We start from the raw sequence: 18383 nt of genomic DNA, 5'->3' as shown, positions 1-18383 counted from the left end.
TCAAGTATTTGCCTAATGGTAGTGTTGAGAGATTGAAAGCTCGGTTCATTGCCAAGAGTTATTCATAGTTATATGGTATTGACTACATAGAGACCTCTCTTGTTGCCAATATTTGTTTTGTTTGTGTTTTGATCTCCCTTGTTGCTATGTATGATTGGCCCTAGTTTCAGCTTGATATCAAGAATGCTTTCTTGCATGGTGGTCTTCTTGAGAAGGTATACATGGAGCAACTGCCCGGGTTTGTTGCTCATGGGAGGATGGTTAAGTGTTTAAGCTCAAGAAAGCTATTTATGGACTTAAACAATCCCCTTGTGCATGGTTTGGAAGGTTCATTGTAGTGAAAAAGTTTGGCATGAAATAGTGTCAAATCGACCATTCAGTATTTAGTTATGATTCTTATGCTGGGAAGATTTTGTTGGTGGTATATGTGGATGATATTGTTATTACTGGTAGTGATAGGTTTAGGATTGATAGGTTGAAGACTTTTTTGCATGATCACTTCCAGACAAAGGATCTTGGCAAACTAAAATATTTCTTAGGGATAGAAGTAGCAAGGTCCAAACATGGTATTAATTTGTGCCAGAGGAAGTATGTCCTTGATCTACTGGATGAGACAAGGTTGTTGGGTGCCAAACCAGCTGAAACACCTATGGAATTGAATGTTAAGTTGAGTAGAGATATGGGTGAAGAGTTTGAAGATCCAGGAAGGTACAAAAGGTTAGTGGGTAAACTAAACTACCTAACTATCACTCGACCAAATATTTCATTTGCAGTTGGTGTGATGAGTCAATTTATGCAGAATCCTCAGGTTCCTCATTGGGATGCAGTTCTAAGGATTGTAAGGTACTTGAAAGGTGCTCCGGGTCGTGGTTTGATATACAAGAGTGGAGGAAAACTTGAAATAGAAAGGTACACCAATGCTGATTGGGTTGGTTCTGTACCTGATAGAAGGTCGACTACAGGTTATTGTACCTTTCTTGGGGGTAACTTGGTGACATGGAAGAGTAAGAAACAGACAGTGGTGGCAAGAAGTAGTGCAGAAGCTAAACACATAGCCATGGGCCCATGGCACATACAACTTATGAGCTGGTGTGGTTGAAGAACCTTCTATAGGAGATGGGGTATTCAATTGACACACTGATGAAGCTTTATTGTGACAACCAAGCTGCTGTTCACATTTCCTCCAATCTAGTCTTTCATGAGAGAACAAAACATATCGAAGTTGATTGCCACTTTGTGAGAGAGAAGGTTCTTAGTGGAGTAATAAGTACAACTTATGTTAACACAGGAAGCCAATGGGCAGATCTGTTCACCAAAGGGTTGAGTCAGGCAAGAGTATACTACATATGTAACAAGTTGAGATTATATGATATATACTCTCCAGCTTGAAGGGGAGTGTTAGTGTTAATTATGTAGGGGTAGATTAGTCCTTTTGTTTATGTTTAATATGAGGTGTAATACTGAGTTAAATGATGTGTCCCATACTTAAGTAGGGGCACAAGAGTCATTTTGTATTGGAAAATAGAAATATTAATACATCCTGGCCGACTAGAGGACTGATTTTTCTCTCCTGTTCAAACCAGATTTCTCTCTTCACTCTTCTTTTTCCCCCTCTTTTCTCTTTCTTTCTTCTTTATCTTTTCTTCTCTGATTAATCTGAAACCATCATGTATACAGATCTGAACTTTATCATAAAGCAATTTATTTGATAAATAACATATATAAAGCATTTTCAAGCATGTAAAACCCACAATCTCTTTTTTTCCTCAATTGCATTACTTCAAGTAGCTAATGTGATGTAAAACATATTGCATTCCTGATTCTATGAGCCGCCTTTGTACCAAGCCCCTAGAGGGAAGCCCAAACAAGTCCATGCTAGGGTCTTAAATTCTTAATTCTCACATAAAAAATAATCATTTTATAATTTTAATTGCCTTTTAAGAAGATATCTTATTAGAATTAGTGAATGAGCAACATTAGCGAGTAGGGGGTTCTCGGAGTTAGGCGCATAGGCATGTCTGCGCTGAGGCGCAAGGCACATGAAAGGGCTGCACCTATGACTAGGAGAGGCACATACCCTAAAATGTGCCTCGCCTATGCGCCTAGGTGCATCTTCTAAATCACTGATTGATAATGAGGGGGAGCTATTGGATGATCTAGAAAGATACAAGAGACTAGTGGGAAAACTTATCTTATTATCACTAGAGAACATAGTTCAAACCCTTCTGCTCTTCAGGCCTTCTGTTCAAGTTGGAAGATTCCCTACACAACCAGCCATATTTCTGCTGCATTGAGCAATGATGTGGCTAACTCAAGCAAGTTGGCACCTGTACCAAGTACCTACTGCTACTTCCTTTCCCCACCCCCACCTCCTAGCAAGGCTCCTGAATTCAAACAAATTTGCATGCTTGAGAACTTAAATGATGCATGGGAAAAACTTAGAATCAGGCTAACCTTTCCTTGCTAGGTCACAAGATTCAAAAGCAAAGAAATAGACAGAACAGGGGATGGAAAGAGAAAAAGAAACTAAAAATGGTAGGAAAGCCCTAAAAAATAAAACAACATACACAAAGAGCCAACAGCTTCACAAGGACATATATATTAATACCCTGCAAAAGAACTGGAGAACAATCACCAGTTACACCAACTATTTTCTGGTAACTTCTCCACTTCCTTAGCATACAACTTCCTTCTTTTCTCCTTTCTTGATTTTGTTCAGTTGTACCATCCACAAAGAATTATGACATCCCCTTCCCCTTCAACATGGAAAATGTGAAGTCTGTCATTTTCCCTCCATATGTACTGAGCACCCTCGACTTCTAAGTCTACCAACACTGATATTTGGACCTTGCTTCCAGCTCCTGTCTTAAACTTCCATCTTCAAAGCTTTCTTGAAAACTATCACTAAATTTTCCTTGTTATTAATCATGAATCATGTTAGTAGTAATGCTATCACAAGATCTTGGCAGATGGGTTGGAGATCAGTCAATACTGCCTAGAAGTCCAGGATAGGCCAATGAATGGGTTGAATCACGAAGCAGGCAATCTGGTTTGCCACACTATTACATATTGGAATCATGTTACTTAAAAGTTTCTTAGATCTGTTATCGATAAAAAAATAATTGGAGTCAACCTTGAGTCCTTGCAGAAACAAACCCCTTCCCCCTCCAACCAGACACCATCTAATAATAAACCTGTCCGAGACAATTCCCTCAAAACTCCTCTCCTATCTTCACCTTGTTAGCAACTTCTCTTTTCTTGGTTACAGAAGTCCAGCCTTGAACATTTCTGCTAGGTCTAGCTTATTCACCAATCCTCACTTGCCCCGATTCCTTTTTACCAAATATATTGCTTCAATCCATCTTTAAAATCTGATTAAAGTGATATTCATGCTTGATATCTCCTACTTTGCCCCTCATGATAGTATGCAGACAGATTCCTTATCAGAAGATTCAGAACCACCAATACACTCCCAACTAGATTTGCAAGGGATGCAAATATGGTATAGGGAAGAGAGACTGAGAAGATGTGCAGATAGGAGGTTTTGTGTGATTGTATTACCTCTTAAAAGATTTTGGGACATTAATGGTTTGTTTTGTGAGCTAGGATTAGGGTATTCCCTTCAGATGTATGAGGTGCATCCTCCTCTGCATACTTTTTGTTTTCTCATCTTAATGAATGCATTATTTATCAAATAAATAGATAAACAAATAAATTTCTTCCTCCCCTTAATAAATATCTTATTTATGAAGTAAATAATAAACAAAATAAGGCAACACTTGTCAACTAAAATGAAATAGTGCACTCACTCAAACTATCAGCACAAACAAGAAAACTGTTCCCAAGACCCAAAAATTTACTCTAGTCAATTAATGATGAATATGCTGCAAAGCTCAAATAAACACATATACATATCATAATCGCCAAAACCCCATAGTGACAAGAAAAGTTGCTAGAGTACCTTTCTGTCAAGCTCAATGGATGACAAGTGCTTTACGGTGAAGTTCCGTTTCAAGGAAACAGCTTCAATCAATAAATTCTAGAAAAAAGGAAATTACCCAAGAAAAATAATATATCAGAACTCAGAACACAAAGCTCAGTAAAGAAAATTGCATGCAAAATATCAGACATCATAACCATATAGTCTTCTATTCTTTTCCTTTTTCTAATCATGAGTAATCAAAAAGATTTATTAAGAGGGTATGATTTCATCAAGGGTAATAGAAATTGGGGCATTAGAGGCCCTGATTGTTCATCTGACTACAATAGGCATCAATAAGGTAAGGGGGCATAGGTAGTACTTGCAGTGTTGGACTGAAGTCCAGTGGGGGTGCTTCATCAATCATCAGAACCTCTTCCTCAGAATTATCAGACCTGGCCTCTCATAGGAGATAACTCAAGTGGTAGTGAATTGGGGATCAATGGTATGTTGGTAGAAAGTAAGGAGAGCCTGGTGGAGGATTGCAATATCAAGGGTGGTGATGTAAGGTTCAAGTTGGTAAGGCCCTGGGCATATTTTCCTTGGGTGGTAACTGGTAAGACATATGCCAAGGTGACTTTTCAGCAACTAGATGAGTGGGAGATAAAGGAGAAAAGGGCAGTGGATGGGGACTTGTTTTCTAGCGGTAGTGGAACCTTTGAGTGCCTAGAGGAAAGGGAAGGGGGAGAAAAAGAAAAGGAGGCACCTAAAATGGTGGTTTTACAAATGTCATCTATGGGAGGTTCCTCTAGGAGCACTAGAGGATGTGAAATGGGCATCTGGGGCATTGTTTGCAGTGTTGCAAGAACACTAGCCTTCAAAGGGGACTTGCAAATTGGCATGTATCCACAAGATGAATCTTGTCCAACTCCTGAAAACATGTTTTAGACTCAAGTACAGGGCTAATCAAGAAGATTTACCGAAATGCTTACCACACCAACTCTGCAAAATTACAAATCCCCACTCTAGAAGCCTCTAGTAACAGTGGTCCAACCATTTAAACTGTCAAATAGGGGACTCTAATACATGGTCCTACCATTTAAACATAACTTATGATCCATTGTATAGTGGATCTTTTCCAACTAACATTGATATATTGAAAACAATGAAACAACTAGTATGTCCATGTGGCAAATAGGCAAAGACTGTTATTTTATGTGTCAATTGTAAATTGTAATTTTTTTTTTGAAACTGTAAGGTAAATTATAACTTATTATTTAAGTTGTTATATAGCAATCAACCCATTACCTAGAGACAATGATGGGTCCATTAGTTATGTTTAAATTGGAGAGAGAGAGAGACATACAAAAAACGGAATAACATTTACTATATCTAACCTGTGACTTGCTTACTGGTGCGAACGGATCACCAGTTCAACTAGCTGGGCCATCGGATTACTGATCAAGTCAACCTTTTTTGCCAACAAATAATTCAGAGGGTGAAATAGACCTGGAAACATGACCCAGTCACAGGTAAAATGGTCCAATAGAATGGTTAAACCATGGGTAGAAAACATTGCTTATTTTATATATAAGAAAGAAGATGCCCTAATATTTCAATCTGAGGGCTCAGATCTTTTGATGATCTGACCCATTTGACCCAAATGGTCAATCTAGTGACCCATCACCTAGTAAGAAACCAGGTCAATTTTTAAAACGCTTTTAAGAGGAATAATAAAAATCATAGCATTTAATATAGACATCATCATCATCATCTAAGCCTCATCCCAACTATATGGAATCAGCTACATAAATCCTGTTCACCATTCTGTTCTGTTAAATGCCACATCCATTGTTAAATTACGAGCGCTTAAATTATTTCTTATCATTTGACCCATGTCCTTTTTGGTCTGCCCCTAGACCTTCAAGCCCCTTCAACTTGTAACAGATCACTTCTTACAGGTGTTGTAGGCGGTTCTTTATGCATGTGACTAAACCATATTAGTCTACTCTCACCTTTTATCAGCTATTGGAGCTATTCCTAGGTTCTTTCAAATGACTTCATTCTTAACCCTATCCTTTCTAGTTTTTTCACTCATCCATCTCAACATACACATTTCTACCATACTCATTTTTTGTACATGTTGTTTCTTGACTGCCCAATATTTTATATAATATAATAATTATATTCACCAAAAAAGCATGGGTTGAAGTTGCTAAAAGTAATATGGATATGGCACTAAATAGAGATGGAATGGCAAAAAAGGATTATTTGAGGGATGCAAAAGGGAATGTGATAGCTGTGTTCTGGCCCAATCGGAGTGGGAGATTCCTTGAGGGCTGAGATATTAGCAACCCTGGAAGGGGTACAAAGGGCTAAAGACCTGAAATATTAATAAACTGATCATACGAGACTCTGAGACTGTAATGAGATGGATAAAAGAAGACAACTTGAGGCTTTGGAACTACAGAAGTGAAAAGAGGAAATTTAAATGGCTGACTAAGGACATTGAAGTCCGATGCACATGGGTAAAGAGAAGTGCCAATTCATTTACATTGAAGTTTGACAAGATCCCCCCCCCTTTCAACTAGTGTTATTCATCTTCATTCTTTTTAATACAAAAGGTTTTTATTAAAAATAAAGAAAAATGAGATCCTCCTTTCTCTTCCTCCTCTTCTTCCTCTTCCCCCTCCTCTTAAGGAGGCCTACGCCTCATGCCTCTAGGTAGTGGAATGCCTCGTGTCACGCCTCTGCGTTTTAAAACATTGAATAGGAGTTTGGTTTTTTGGGTTCAGTTGTAATTGCTCTCGTATTTGGGGTGTATGTTGGCAGTTTTGGACTTTTGGGAAGTTAAGATATTTTAGCCCCCCACCTCTGTAATCTTTTTCTTAATCTATTAATGAATCTTTCTTTTATTGATAAAAAAAGGATTCATGTAGCTAACCCCATATAGTTGGGACAAGGCATAAATGATGATGATGATGATATAATAAATTAAAATAAAATTTTATTTATGAGAGATGTGTCCACGAATCCTGCTTTTTTGAGTTCATCATGTTGTCTAATGAAATAAACTATATTTTATGAGAGATGTGTCCATGAATCCTGCTTTTTGGCACCAAGGGATGTAGAGGAGCTCCTAACAGGTGATTTGTTTGTACTCATCAAAAAACAAAAAAAAAAAAACAGGTGATTTCTTTGTGTGGCAGGCTATGCTAACCAAATAGAGCAGCTTCACATACGAAATTTGCACTAAAAATTGAACTCTGATATAAAATAGCACCTTGTACAGGTATCTGGGTATCATAGGTGCAAGATGTGGTGGTAAGGTGCAGAGTAGTATTTTGGGCATTTGGGGAAGCTTGCAGGACACTATCTTTGCAGGTCAGGTGGATTTTGAATTTTTTTATCTCTTTGGGTCTAGGAGCAGCCAGTGTCCACTTGGTTGGTAATTTTTAAGTAGGGCAGGGACTTACTATACCTACATATAGTTTAGATCTTTCGCTTTGGCCACAAAAGCATATTTTGTTATTTTTTTTCTAATAAATTTTATCTTACTAAAAAAAGTTAAGAGTATGTATTGAGATGCACAAAAAACTCAGAGGACAGATGCTTTATGTTCATACCCTCTACACACACAATATAGCATGTTAGCATTCCAGACTTCCAGTTAAACAAAACCCCTTCTATATAACCTGACAAAATCCTTAAGCCCCACATAATTTTATGCTTGTAAAAGATTATAATCACACACACGATAAGCAGAAAATCTGGGTGACTACGACCTCACCTTCATTTCAATAGCGGTTTTGAACCTTTGCATATTTAACATTGCAGCTTGATCAATGAGCTTTTTCATATTTGCCTCTAGGTTGTCTTCCTTCTCCAAAGACTCTAGTTTTTTCTTCCTTTGCGCTGGAAACAATACCACAAATTAATATCATTCAAAGAAAAACTGAACTACAAGGTAAAAAGGTGAAAAGGTGACCAGCTAAACACTTCCCTATATGCAGTGTTTTTAAAAGTGCAAGGCACAAGGCAAGGCGTGCGCCTTTTTGAACCAAGGTGTAAAAGTTTTAAAACATTTCAAAAAAATGCATAAGAATGCAAAAAACAAAAAAGAAATAAAAACCAAAAAATAAAAAACATTAAAAATAATATTAATTAAAAAGTACAGATTTTTTTAGGAAAGGTGACAGTTTTATTAATTAAAGAGAGAGTACATGAGGAGATGTACAAAACAAAGGGGAAACCCCAGAGGATTACACAGGAATCAAACTATTTATTACCGTATAAGGCATCCAAATGGGCACCTATTTTAGCTAAACCATCTGCAACAGAGTTTAAATCCCTTGGAATCCAACTCAAATTTGCATTTAGCAGTTCCAGAGAGTCTCTAGCTTCTGTCAAAAATATAGCCCAAACTCCTGGATGTCTTAAATGTTTGAAAAAGCCTATTAACTCAAATTAAAATGCATAAACATAACACAATAAATAAGGGTGTCAATGGACTGGTTTTGGATTGGACAGACCAACAAGACATATTGGATTGGACGAATCCGGTCCAAAATATTTATTAGATTGGATTGGGTCTGGTCTGTCCGTAATAAATTTATATTGGATTGGATTGGATTAAGCCAGTATCTGGTCCATTGATACAAGATAAGAATATAGGTGTTAAATGGACTGGGTTTGGGTTGAAACCAATATAAATCAAAACGAATTTGTACAGATTGGACGGTCCATACATTGAATTGGACCAATCCAAAATGGTTGGACTGGACAGGATTGGACCAAATCAAGTCCAATTGACACCCCTACACATAAAGCATATGCAAAGTTAAAATGTAAAAATAAAATTAAACATAGTATATAAAACATATTCAAGCACTCAACAATTTAAGCATGTGAAGCTTGCAAGCTCTTATTTGGGCTTAAGTTCTTCAGTATAACAAATAAAACAAATTTAAAAAATATTACTCAAGAATTTAAGGCCCTAGCGTGGACTTATTTGGGCTTGCCTCAAGGTGCTCATCAGGGGCTTGGGGTCTCTAACCCCAACCAGCCACCATGCTTAAGAAAGCACAGAAAGAACCAAATTTAACAAAGACACGTGCCAGTGCTGTGACACAAGGTGCACCAGGCACACCAGGTGTGTACCTTTCTAAAGTGGTTGCACCTGGGCCTGAGCAAGGCACAACCCTTGAAATGTGCCTTGCCTATGTGATTTGCCTATTAATAAAATACTTACCTATACGATTTTCAATGTCACGGCGTTTTCTCCTCTCATGCTGTACAGTGTTAGTAATCTCCTCCTGCATAAACGAATAATAAATTGAACATGTACAAACATGCAAATTACATTAATGCCTTTTTTATCTTTATTTTCATTACAACGTACACGCTGTTTAATAAGCTTAGCAGTTTCATCCTCCAAATGTCTTTCTTCAGTCTGAAGTGTTTTAAAACTCTCCTCTAGACCAACAATGGTCTCTTCCAGTTCCTTTTTCCTGGACCTCAGCTTTTCAATTTCACCAACATCCGTACCTGTAAAATGTGACAATATAAGAGTATAAATATATGTAGACCACAGATTGTGGAAATAAAAGTTTCTAGATACATACCACTAAGGAAAAGGCGTGAAGGAGGTACTGGTTCAACACTAGCTGAAACATGGCCACCATATCTAGAAACTGACCACCTATAATGATTATCTGGGGTCCAAAGATCAAAAATTTGTAGCCGTGGGGCCTCATCAGCCTTTTGATCGGTTTCCCTCGTCCCAATATACTGGAATAATATTTAAGAAGATACAGACATAAAATCCATCAAACCAAAATGTTCTCTAAACACACCTACCAATTTCTGACATCTTGGAATATGTCATCAAATACTGACATGCATGTTTCATTAATTAAACTTAAAAAAAAGAAGAATAAAAAGTAAGCATACTGAATAGTCCAATCCAAATTGGTTGGTCAAAACCTCCTTGACAGCAGTAGGAGCATCAAAAACTTGGTCAAGCCTGGAATTGATGCCCAGCTTGTCCATCTGCTCAACATAATGTAATGAAAACCTAAGTGAAATGATTTATCAAAAACTACAAACAGAATTGAGACGCCCAATGATGACTACCTCCTCAGAAATTTCAAATGGTACTTTATTACTGCCTCCATCCCCCACATAATTTAAAACTGGAACACCAAATGAGCTCAAGCTTTTGACTAGCATGTCTCTATCAGCAGCATCCTGAGTAACAAAGGACTGCAATTCACAAATATGCAAAAAATGGCAATCAGAAATATGTATGGATACAAAGAAACTTAAAATACATCAGCAAAAATCACATTCATATAAAATGCCGATAATGAGTTAAAAACATAACACATCACAAGCAAATCATAGATACAAAAGATTTTGACAACTCTGAACTCTCATATTTTCTACATGTATTTCTGTTGTATACTTAGCGGCCATTACTTGGTATAATAGTAAAAACCCAGCCTCGTATGTGTGAGAATGCAGATTCATGTCCGAGAGAGGCCACTTTGTGCAAGTTTAGGACTGTATCCAGTCTACCCCTCCCAAGTCCCCATACCCAAAAAGCAATCAATATTGGGTAACAGCCTTATATTTCTTTTGTATACTTGATTTTTTTTCTTTTTTGGGAGTTTTTTTATCAATTCTTTTTGGGAACATTTATATTCTAAAATCTAAACTAAGATCATGCAAACAGACTATGTGAATGTTTTAAGTTAAGAAAAAACATGAGAAAACTTATCATGGGTGCTCTTTGGTATCTAATTTTTGGTGTAAATAATTGTTGATTACTAATTTACAATGCAAACAAAATAAAAAAAGGAGTTTTTTACTTACAAAACACATCACCTACGTGCTCCCTAGTCACCTAAATTCACATTGGCACCTGAAAACTATAGTTGAGGGTGAGTGTAGAAGGGATGAAGAGTATTTGCCACTTATTTGTTTTCGTCTTATTTATGTCCTATTATTTGTTATATAGTCCTTGAAAACATATTTATATACACATTGGCCCCTCATAAGAGCTACCTTGTACTTGTACAATGATTGATTCTTTGACACCTGTACATATGTTTCTCACACTGTTTCACCCTCAAGTAGAGTGGTCTTTACCAAACCTAGGACAGATCAATTTTATCCAGGTTTACAAATACTTCCTACACCAGATAATACATCAATGAGATCATAATTAACATATAGCATGGCATAATTGGATAATTCTTCCAAAGAGGGGTCGAATACTTATATTGTGGAGTTGGGGGCTTCAGAGATGTTTTATCCTTTCTCTGAGATCTTTCCAATCTGTACACTTGTACACATATTGGGTAATGACCATTTTACATCTTAGTTATAGATCAAAAAAATTATTTCATGGTGATTGACCAATGGTTGTCCTCACTCATGCTTCTACAGAATTACCAACAGATATAAGCAAAAAAAGAATTCTACAAAGAACATACTCAATAGTCCAAAGGATCTTTAGACAAGTACAAACATGTATACCATGGCCTTTGATGGTACCCTAGAAATATTGAAAATCTCAACAAAGTGTACAGGCTATGGGACTCCAGATAGCTATGTTACAAATAACAAGGGTTTATGGGTCTCTAGAGTGCATAAGATGGATCAAGGAAATGCTGAAATAAACAAATGAAAATATGGTACTGTAAAAGGACATTTATTGAAGCAGATGTGAGGCTATCAAGAAAAGATGAAAATATCTGGCTGTTGGTAGCTAGAATCACATAAACAAGAGCTAAAGAAAAAAAAATAATAATAACAACAGTTGGGGGAAAACAATACCCTCCATGCATAATAAGGAACATGGCTTTCTAGGTAAGCTGCATGAGTACGACTTGAAACATTAACCTGAGAATGCAATTCCAAATGAAATTACGAAAGAACAGAACTGGCATTCATTTCCTTAACAAAAGGATAATCTGCCAGTTAAAAAAAAAAAAGATAATCTGACTTTAGATAGAACATAGACCTACCTCAATAAGGACAGGACCATAAACTTCCTTGTTTAATTCATGACGATGTTCCTGTAACCATTGATAAGCCTGAAAAATATTTTCAGATCCTGAATTTTGTAAAGCCTGTAAAAGTTTATTAGTCATATTCTCCATATCTCTCAATCTGCAAAGAATGCATCAAAGAGGTCAAGTAGGAGTTGTTAAAATAAAAGATGGACAATCCAATCAATGAAATGTTAGCCAAACAGAACCCTACTTGTCTAAGCACTGTCTAAGAGAAACCTTCTTCTGATGTATAAGTTTTTCCTTTTCTGACTTCTGGTTTCTTTTCTGAATTGCAGATACTTGCAGCTCCTTTATTTGAGTAGCTAATCTATCCTATTAACAGAGAGTTACACAGTCATTTCTCAGTCATGTCACGGACCAGAATCTAATCTTAAGCTATATGAATCAATCCAATATAAGATCTCTTAAATATGATCAGCAATGAAAACATAAATTTTAGTTCCCAAGTATTTACTTAATGAGGGGCTAGAAGGGGTATGGGTAGACAAAAAAGGACGAGTCAAAGTAGTAAGAAATGATTTAAGAGCAAATAATTTAACAATGGGTATAGCATTAAACAGAATGGAATGGAGAAACATGATTAATGGAGCCAAATCTATATATCGTGGATAAGGCTTGGATGATGAAGATGATATTTACTTAATGAATATAGCATGTAAGGGTTACTTGTTGATACCATCAGAAGTTCAGAACTACAAGGACAATAAAATTAAGAAAAGATGTAATTACATGTTAAACTGATAAATCATCATCATCCATGCCTTATCCCAAATTACATTGGGCCATTTGTACCGATAAATATCAACCCTAAAATCAGTATCACATTGGAACTGCATAATAAATTCATCTTATTAGGATCTACACATTGTAAGGTATAGCCTACAGAAGCAACAAGAACAAATTGATCCAAACACACCAGTTCATTCCTGGGAGGCTCATAGGTAGGCAAGCTTTCAAGTTCTGACAGAGCAGCAGCAAGTTCGTCTTTAGCTCTAGAGATTCTTTCTTGACGAGAATACTCTTGCTTTCTTAAGTCTTTCATTTCTTCATATTTTCCTTGTATTTGCACCCCCTTGCATATACAAGCAAACATGTTAAGCACAATTTGAGTACATATCAATCCCCCCCCCTTTTCCAGAGTAATATTGCACTAGCAATAGCAATAAACAAAATCACAAGAAACAAAAGGAATATGTTTGACATACCAAACGGCTTTCTGTGTCTAGGATTTCCATACGTTTATTGTTGTTGTTACTTATAAGATTGCTTACTTTTTTACAAGCAGCTTCTTGTTTTAACTTCACTTCCTTCTGTTTCCTACAAAATCAATTATTTCATTAGTGGTTTGTGCCAAACAAAACACCCAGAATTACAATATTAGAAACAAAAATAAAATTAGGCACATTTCATAGTAAAAACAATCAATATGTAACATTGAAATGACACTTAAGAAATTCTTGTAATAGTTATTCCAGTTCATCAAAACCATTGAAATGATCAAAAGGAAAAAGAAAAGATCAAATTTTCAATAACCTAGACAGAAAAAAAATAACTCCACCTCCATGAAAGAATTTGAAAACCTCACATATATCTGCGAACTCGTATAAATTCTAAATTAAAGGCAGAAATGCCTCTTAAGAAATATGGAATCCAGAAAATCCCAACACTTGTCAAAAGGAAACACTACCCCCTCAGTAAACCCTACTTGGATTACCAATCCCTCAAGTAGCCTATGCCATAGGCGCTGTCTCAGTACCTACCAGTCTTTAACATGAAAAGTCCAGACAATAACATATGAAAAAGCTGGAATTAAAGCCTCTCCAACCCAGTGTTTTAAAAGGTGCGCCCATAAGCACAAGTGAAGCACATTCTAATGTATGTGCCTGGCTTGAACCCAAGTACGACCACTTTCAAAAGGTGCATGCCTAGTGCACCTTGTGCCTCAGCCCAGATGTGAGCCTTTTTTTGAAAATATGTATTTCTTTATTATTTTTTTAATTTATATTTGGTTTACAGCTTTGTAATAGTTTATCAACTTCTAAATTACCTTTTTACTTTTGTTGTACACTAAAACTACCCTATTAACTTCTAAAATAAACAAAACCAAAGACCTTGCAAATACCTAAAGCCTTGGTTCATGCAAATAGGAAAAATGAATACATATTAAATAAATTATTTAAATAATAATAACAAGTAATTAAAAGAATAAGTAAATATACCACTCAAGAAAGTGATAGATATTGAATAATCATAAAATAATAAAAAATGTTAAAACATTTAATAAATAGTAAATTTAATAATTAAAAATAACCAATCAATAAAGCAACTAATAATAAATAATTATAAAATATGTAAATACATTAATCAAAAAGTAATGCATATTAAATAATTTTGAAATAATAAAAGAAAATTAAAAATGATTTAAAATAATGAGAAATGTTAGAATTATTAGTAGAGTAATCAGTTATTAAATAACAGTTGAAAATTAATAAAGTAATTAAATAATTAGTAACATTTAATTATAAAAAAACTATAAGACACATTACTCTATAAGATACCTTTTGGGTGAAGGTGTGTATGGAGAACTAAACTTCTGATTTTTGTGGAGTGATTAAACCCTGACTAATGGACTTGAATAAATTAAACCAGCAAATAGTTGTTTTCTGATTTAAAAAGGTGGAAAAGAAAGAGAGAAGGGTCACGAATAGAAGAGGAAGGGAGAGAGGAAGAGAAGAAGTAGGAAAGAAAGGGTTTAGCTAAATTATGTTTCTAGCCGCCCACTAAGATGTATTTATATTGTAATCTATTACAATGACTAATTACCATAATACCCTTACTTAAAACAAATGAGAAAAAGGCAAACAAGGCCCAGCCGGCCTAATTATTCTAAATAAAAAATAAAATAAATGGCAAGTATATAATGTGGGGTTGGAACCCCACAAACACTAACATATCAGCTATCTTTACACTCCCCCTCAAGTTGGGAGTAGATATTTGTCATACCCAACTTGGGTAAATCTGTCTCCAATCTGAATTTTGTGACCGCTTTAGTAAAGAGATCAGCTAGCTACATGTCAGAGGTAACATAGGGAAAACACACTTCTTGAGATGCAACACGCTCTCGAATAAAATGTCTGTCCACCTCGATATGTTTAGTCCTATCATGTTGTATTAGGTTATGGGCAATGTTAATTCTGCTTGATTATCACAATATAACATCAAAGGTTTCTCATAGTCAATTCCAAGTTAATCCATAACACTTCTGCAACACCATTGGCCATGGACCTGTATTCAGCTTCAGCACTAGAGCGAGCAACAACATTTTGTTTCTTGCTTCTCCAAGAAACAAGGTTCCCCCTTACAAATGCACAATACCCCAAAATAGATCTTTTGTCATCAATATATCCAACCTGATGGAGCGCGATCCGGCTGGTCTTAGCTGTCCGCTGCCTTGCTTCCGAACGGGGTGGTAGGGAACCTGAAACGGAGGAGATGGGAAAGCTCTGGGGGGAACCCGGTGTAGAGGCTCCGAAGCTCAAGTTAGAATCCTTCAAAAGCAAGGTAATACCAGATAGCACAAAGTTTGCATACCTCCGTTGTCGGGGGGCAGGTGGCTCTTATAGTCACTTCGTGCTACCGCCAAACGTCAGATCCCAAGTCAGTCAGGCGCGGCGCCCTTGGGCACGAACTTCCTTAGTGCCAGGCGTGGTACGACTTGATTGGTTTCGGTGCCAAGTGATGCGAAGTGCTGAGCGAGGCGGTCTTGAGCTCAGAGGTGTCTACAGGTCAGTTCGACGAGGTGTATTCCGAACTGTTACAAGGTGGGTCAGTTCGGCGAAGTGTATCCCGAGCTGTTACAGAGGGTCAGTTTGGCGAAGTGTATCCCGAGCTGTCACAAGGTGGGTCAGTTCGGCGAAGTGTATCCCGAGCTGTTACAAGGGTCAGTTCAGCGACGTGTGTCCCGAGCTGTTACAAGGTGGGTCAGTTCGGCGAAGTGTATCCCGAGCTGTTACAAGGGTCAGTTTGGCGAAGTGTGTCCCCTTGTTCCCGCCTAGGCTTGGCCCCTTTTGCCGAGCTGTTGTTTCTGCCACGTGTCACATAATAGAGAGGTCGGGCCAAATCTTCCTTCATCAATTGCCCCTCACTCCTTGCGCCGGGGATCTTGCCATGGTGCGGGGAGTTTTCGCAAGGTAGCAGGTGGATTTGTCCCGTCCTTCGAACCTTCACTGCACGAGACGCTTTTGCTAGGGTTCTTTCAGTTTCCGAGAAGGCTGGAAACGTGCTTAAGAATGCTGGTGGTTGTGACAGCGCGTGTTTTAAATTTCAAACCAATTCGCGCCGCTAGGACGTGACAGCGGGTCATTTCGAAAAGGCGCGCTACTGCTGTACGTGCGCGGGCGACTGTCAGAGAGACGTGTGGCGCGTCAGTTTCGGAAAGACGCGTGTCGAAGCGACGTCAGTTTCAAAAAGACGTGCGCTGTCGTTTCGCTTTTTACGGAAAGACGTGCACCAATCACGTCTCGACCTTAGGGGTCGTGCGATCAGTAGGAACGTGGGCCGTCGGATCGTCTTCGATCTGCACGGTCGATTCTTGGTTACTGTAGCTATAAATAGTGGGGGACCCCGGTTGTTTTGTCACTTTTGCGGTTTGTCTACTGAGTTCGCGTCCAACCTTTCAGCTCGCGTCCAAGTCTTTTCCAGCTCGCGTCAAGGCTAGTTATACAGTCTTCACGGTTCTTTGGCTTTTTCTTCAAACTTTCCAGTGAGTACTTTCTTGAATTCGTCTTTTCCCCAATGTCTAGCTTTGATAGCTCAGACGATTCTTCGAGTAGGGCCGACGTAGGTTCCACCAACCGAGCTGTGTCCCCAGACTGCCTCAGTGATCCTGAGGTGGAGCTTGAGGACTATGAACTAGTGGGCCGAGTCGCTTCGGGCAGTTTGGCGTCTACCTCCCGCCGAGGTCGGATGCTAGACAGGTTTGGTCCTTCGACCATGACGCCTGAGGGGCTTCAATCCATACTTCTGTCTTACAATCTTCCTGGGGGGTACACATATTTTATTCCTTCGGGTAGCTTTCCTTGGGAACACGGTCCAGACGAGATCGTGATTTTTCGAGAGCAGCTCGCTGCAGGGTTGCGACTTCCTTTCCATCCCCTTCTCGTCGAAGTCATAAACCACTTCGGTGTTACCATTGGCCAGCTTCATCCGAACTCTATTCGGAACCTGGTGGGGACAATTTCCCTTTTTTGCGAGCAGAACTTTCCCTTAGACTTAGAGATATTCTCCTCTATCTTGATGCTCAAGAGACAGGCAGGTTCTCTTCCTGGGGGGAGACGGGCGTATTACCTTTCTCCTCGCCAGGGTTTCAAGCTTCTGCACGATCTTCCTAATAAGGTCCCAGCTTGGAAGCGGGACTACTTCGGCGTGCGAAGTGCACAAGGATGGCCCTTTCAGACCGGGTGGGGTGACGCCGCTCCCGATTTGGGCGTAACTCTTGATAAAGAGACGGTGAAGGGTCTCCGGCAATGGGCACGGCAAGGCTTAAAGTGCCACCACTACTTAACGGAGGCCAAGCTTATTGCAGCCGGCCTGAGTTCAGGTAGGTTTCTAGCTATGCGGTTTCTTGCTTGCTTTGTTATTTCATTTTTTCTGATGTCGAACTCGTTTCTGTAGGTGTGATGGACGCGAAGAGAACTCATGGGGGGCGTTTGTTCCAAGGTATGAAGAGGAGGAAGCGGGTCGCCAAGCGAACTCGTACCGAGTTTCCCCTGGATGAGGAGCCCCAAGCCCCAGACCATACGCTAGAGGATCTACCCAGGGAGCCCGAAGTGACTCCACCGGTGCACGAGATTGCCGAGGCGCCTTACGCTGAAACCACTCATACGGGCGCTCCTGCGTACTCAAGTGCTCCTGCTCACTCCGGGACTGCTCATACGCGGGCTGGGCCCTCAGGCTCGGGAGCTCAAGGGGAGTTTAGGAGCGTGTTGACGCCGAACTACGCTCTTCAGAAGAGTAGGGACGCTACTTTCCCTGAGGAGGTCGCGGCGTGGACCGATCTTCCCTTGAATCAGGTCGCTTGCCGCGCCGTAACACATGCCATGGTGGTAAGTTAGATTCTGTCTTCCTTTTTTATTCTGTTGCTTCTGCTGTCATTTGCTCACTTGTTTCTTTTGGTAGGTGAATTCTTCAATTCATGCCTTGGCTACCCAAGTGGAGAGGAGCTCGCGACAGGCGCGAGCTGCTGGGGCTACCGCTCATGCTGCTGAAGAAGCCTTCCGTGCTGCAGAGGCAAATACCCGGGCTGCTGAGGCGGCTGCTTATGCTGCTGAAGAGGCTGCTCGCGTCGCGATGGCCAGACAGGCGAGGTCTCAGCGTGACGCCGA

The 18383-nt window shown here is 38.9% G+C and overlaps 1 protein-coding gene across 2 annotated transcripts in view; it reads right to left on the bottom strand.

Annotated features, from left to right (window-relative positions):
• SMC5 (structural maintenance of chromosomes 5) overlaps nt 1–18383 on the bottom strand; it is a 68101-nt gene that overhangs the window by 18501 nt on the left and 31217 nt on the right. For both annotated transcript variants that reach the window (XM_088953670.1, XM_088953671.1), the window contains exons 8-19: nt 13206–13317; nt 12917–13072; nt 12191–12312; nt 11953–12097; nt 11762–11827; nt 10055–10183; nt 9872–9970; nt 9544–9709; nt 9321–9466; nt 9171–9234; nt 7710–7834; nt 3962–4039 (exon numbers count right to left, since the gene is read on the bottom strand). In XM_088953670.1, coding sequence (XP_088809796.1) covers nt 3962–4039; nt 7710–7834; nt 9171–9234; nt 9321–9466; nt 9544–9709; nt 9872–9970; nt 10055–10183; nt 11762–11827; nt 11953–12097; nt 12191–12312; nt 12917–13072; nt 13206–13317 — 1408 coding nt within the window. The remainder of the gene's footprint in view (nt 1–3961; nt 4040–7709; nt 7835–9170; nt 9235–9320; nt 9467–9543; nt 9710–9871; nt 9971–10054; nt 10184–11761; nt 11828–11952; nt 12098–12190; nt 12313–12916; nt 13073–13205; nt 13318–18383) is intronic.

Source organism: Nelumbo lutea, chromosome 7, assembly GCF_056320005.1.
Source record: "Nelumbo lutea isolate HS-2025 chromosome 7, American lotus-T2T, whole genome shotgun sequence".
NCBI lineage: Eukaryota > Viridiplantae > Streptophyta > Magnoliopsida > Proteales > Nelumbonaceae > Nelumbo > Nelumbo lutea.
The sequence above is the reverse complement of the archived record's forward strand: the minus strand, read 5'-3'. Positions and strand labels throughout refer to the sequence as shown.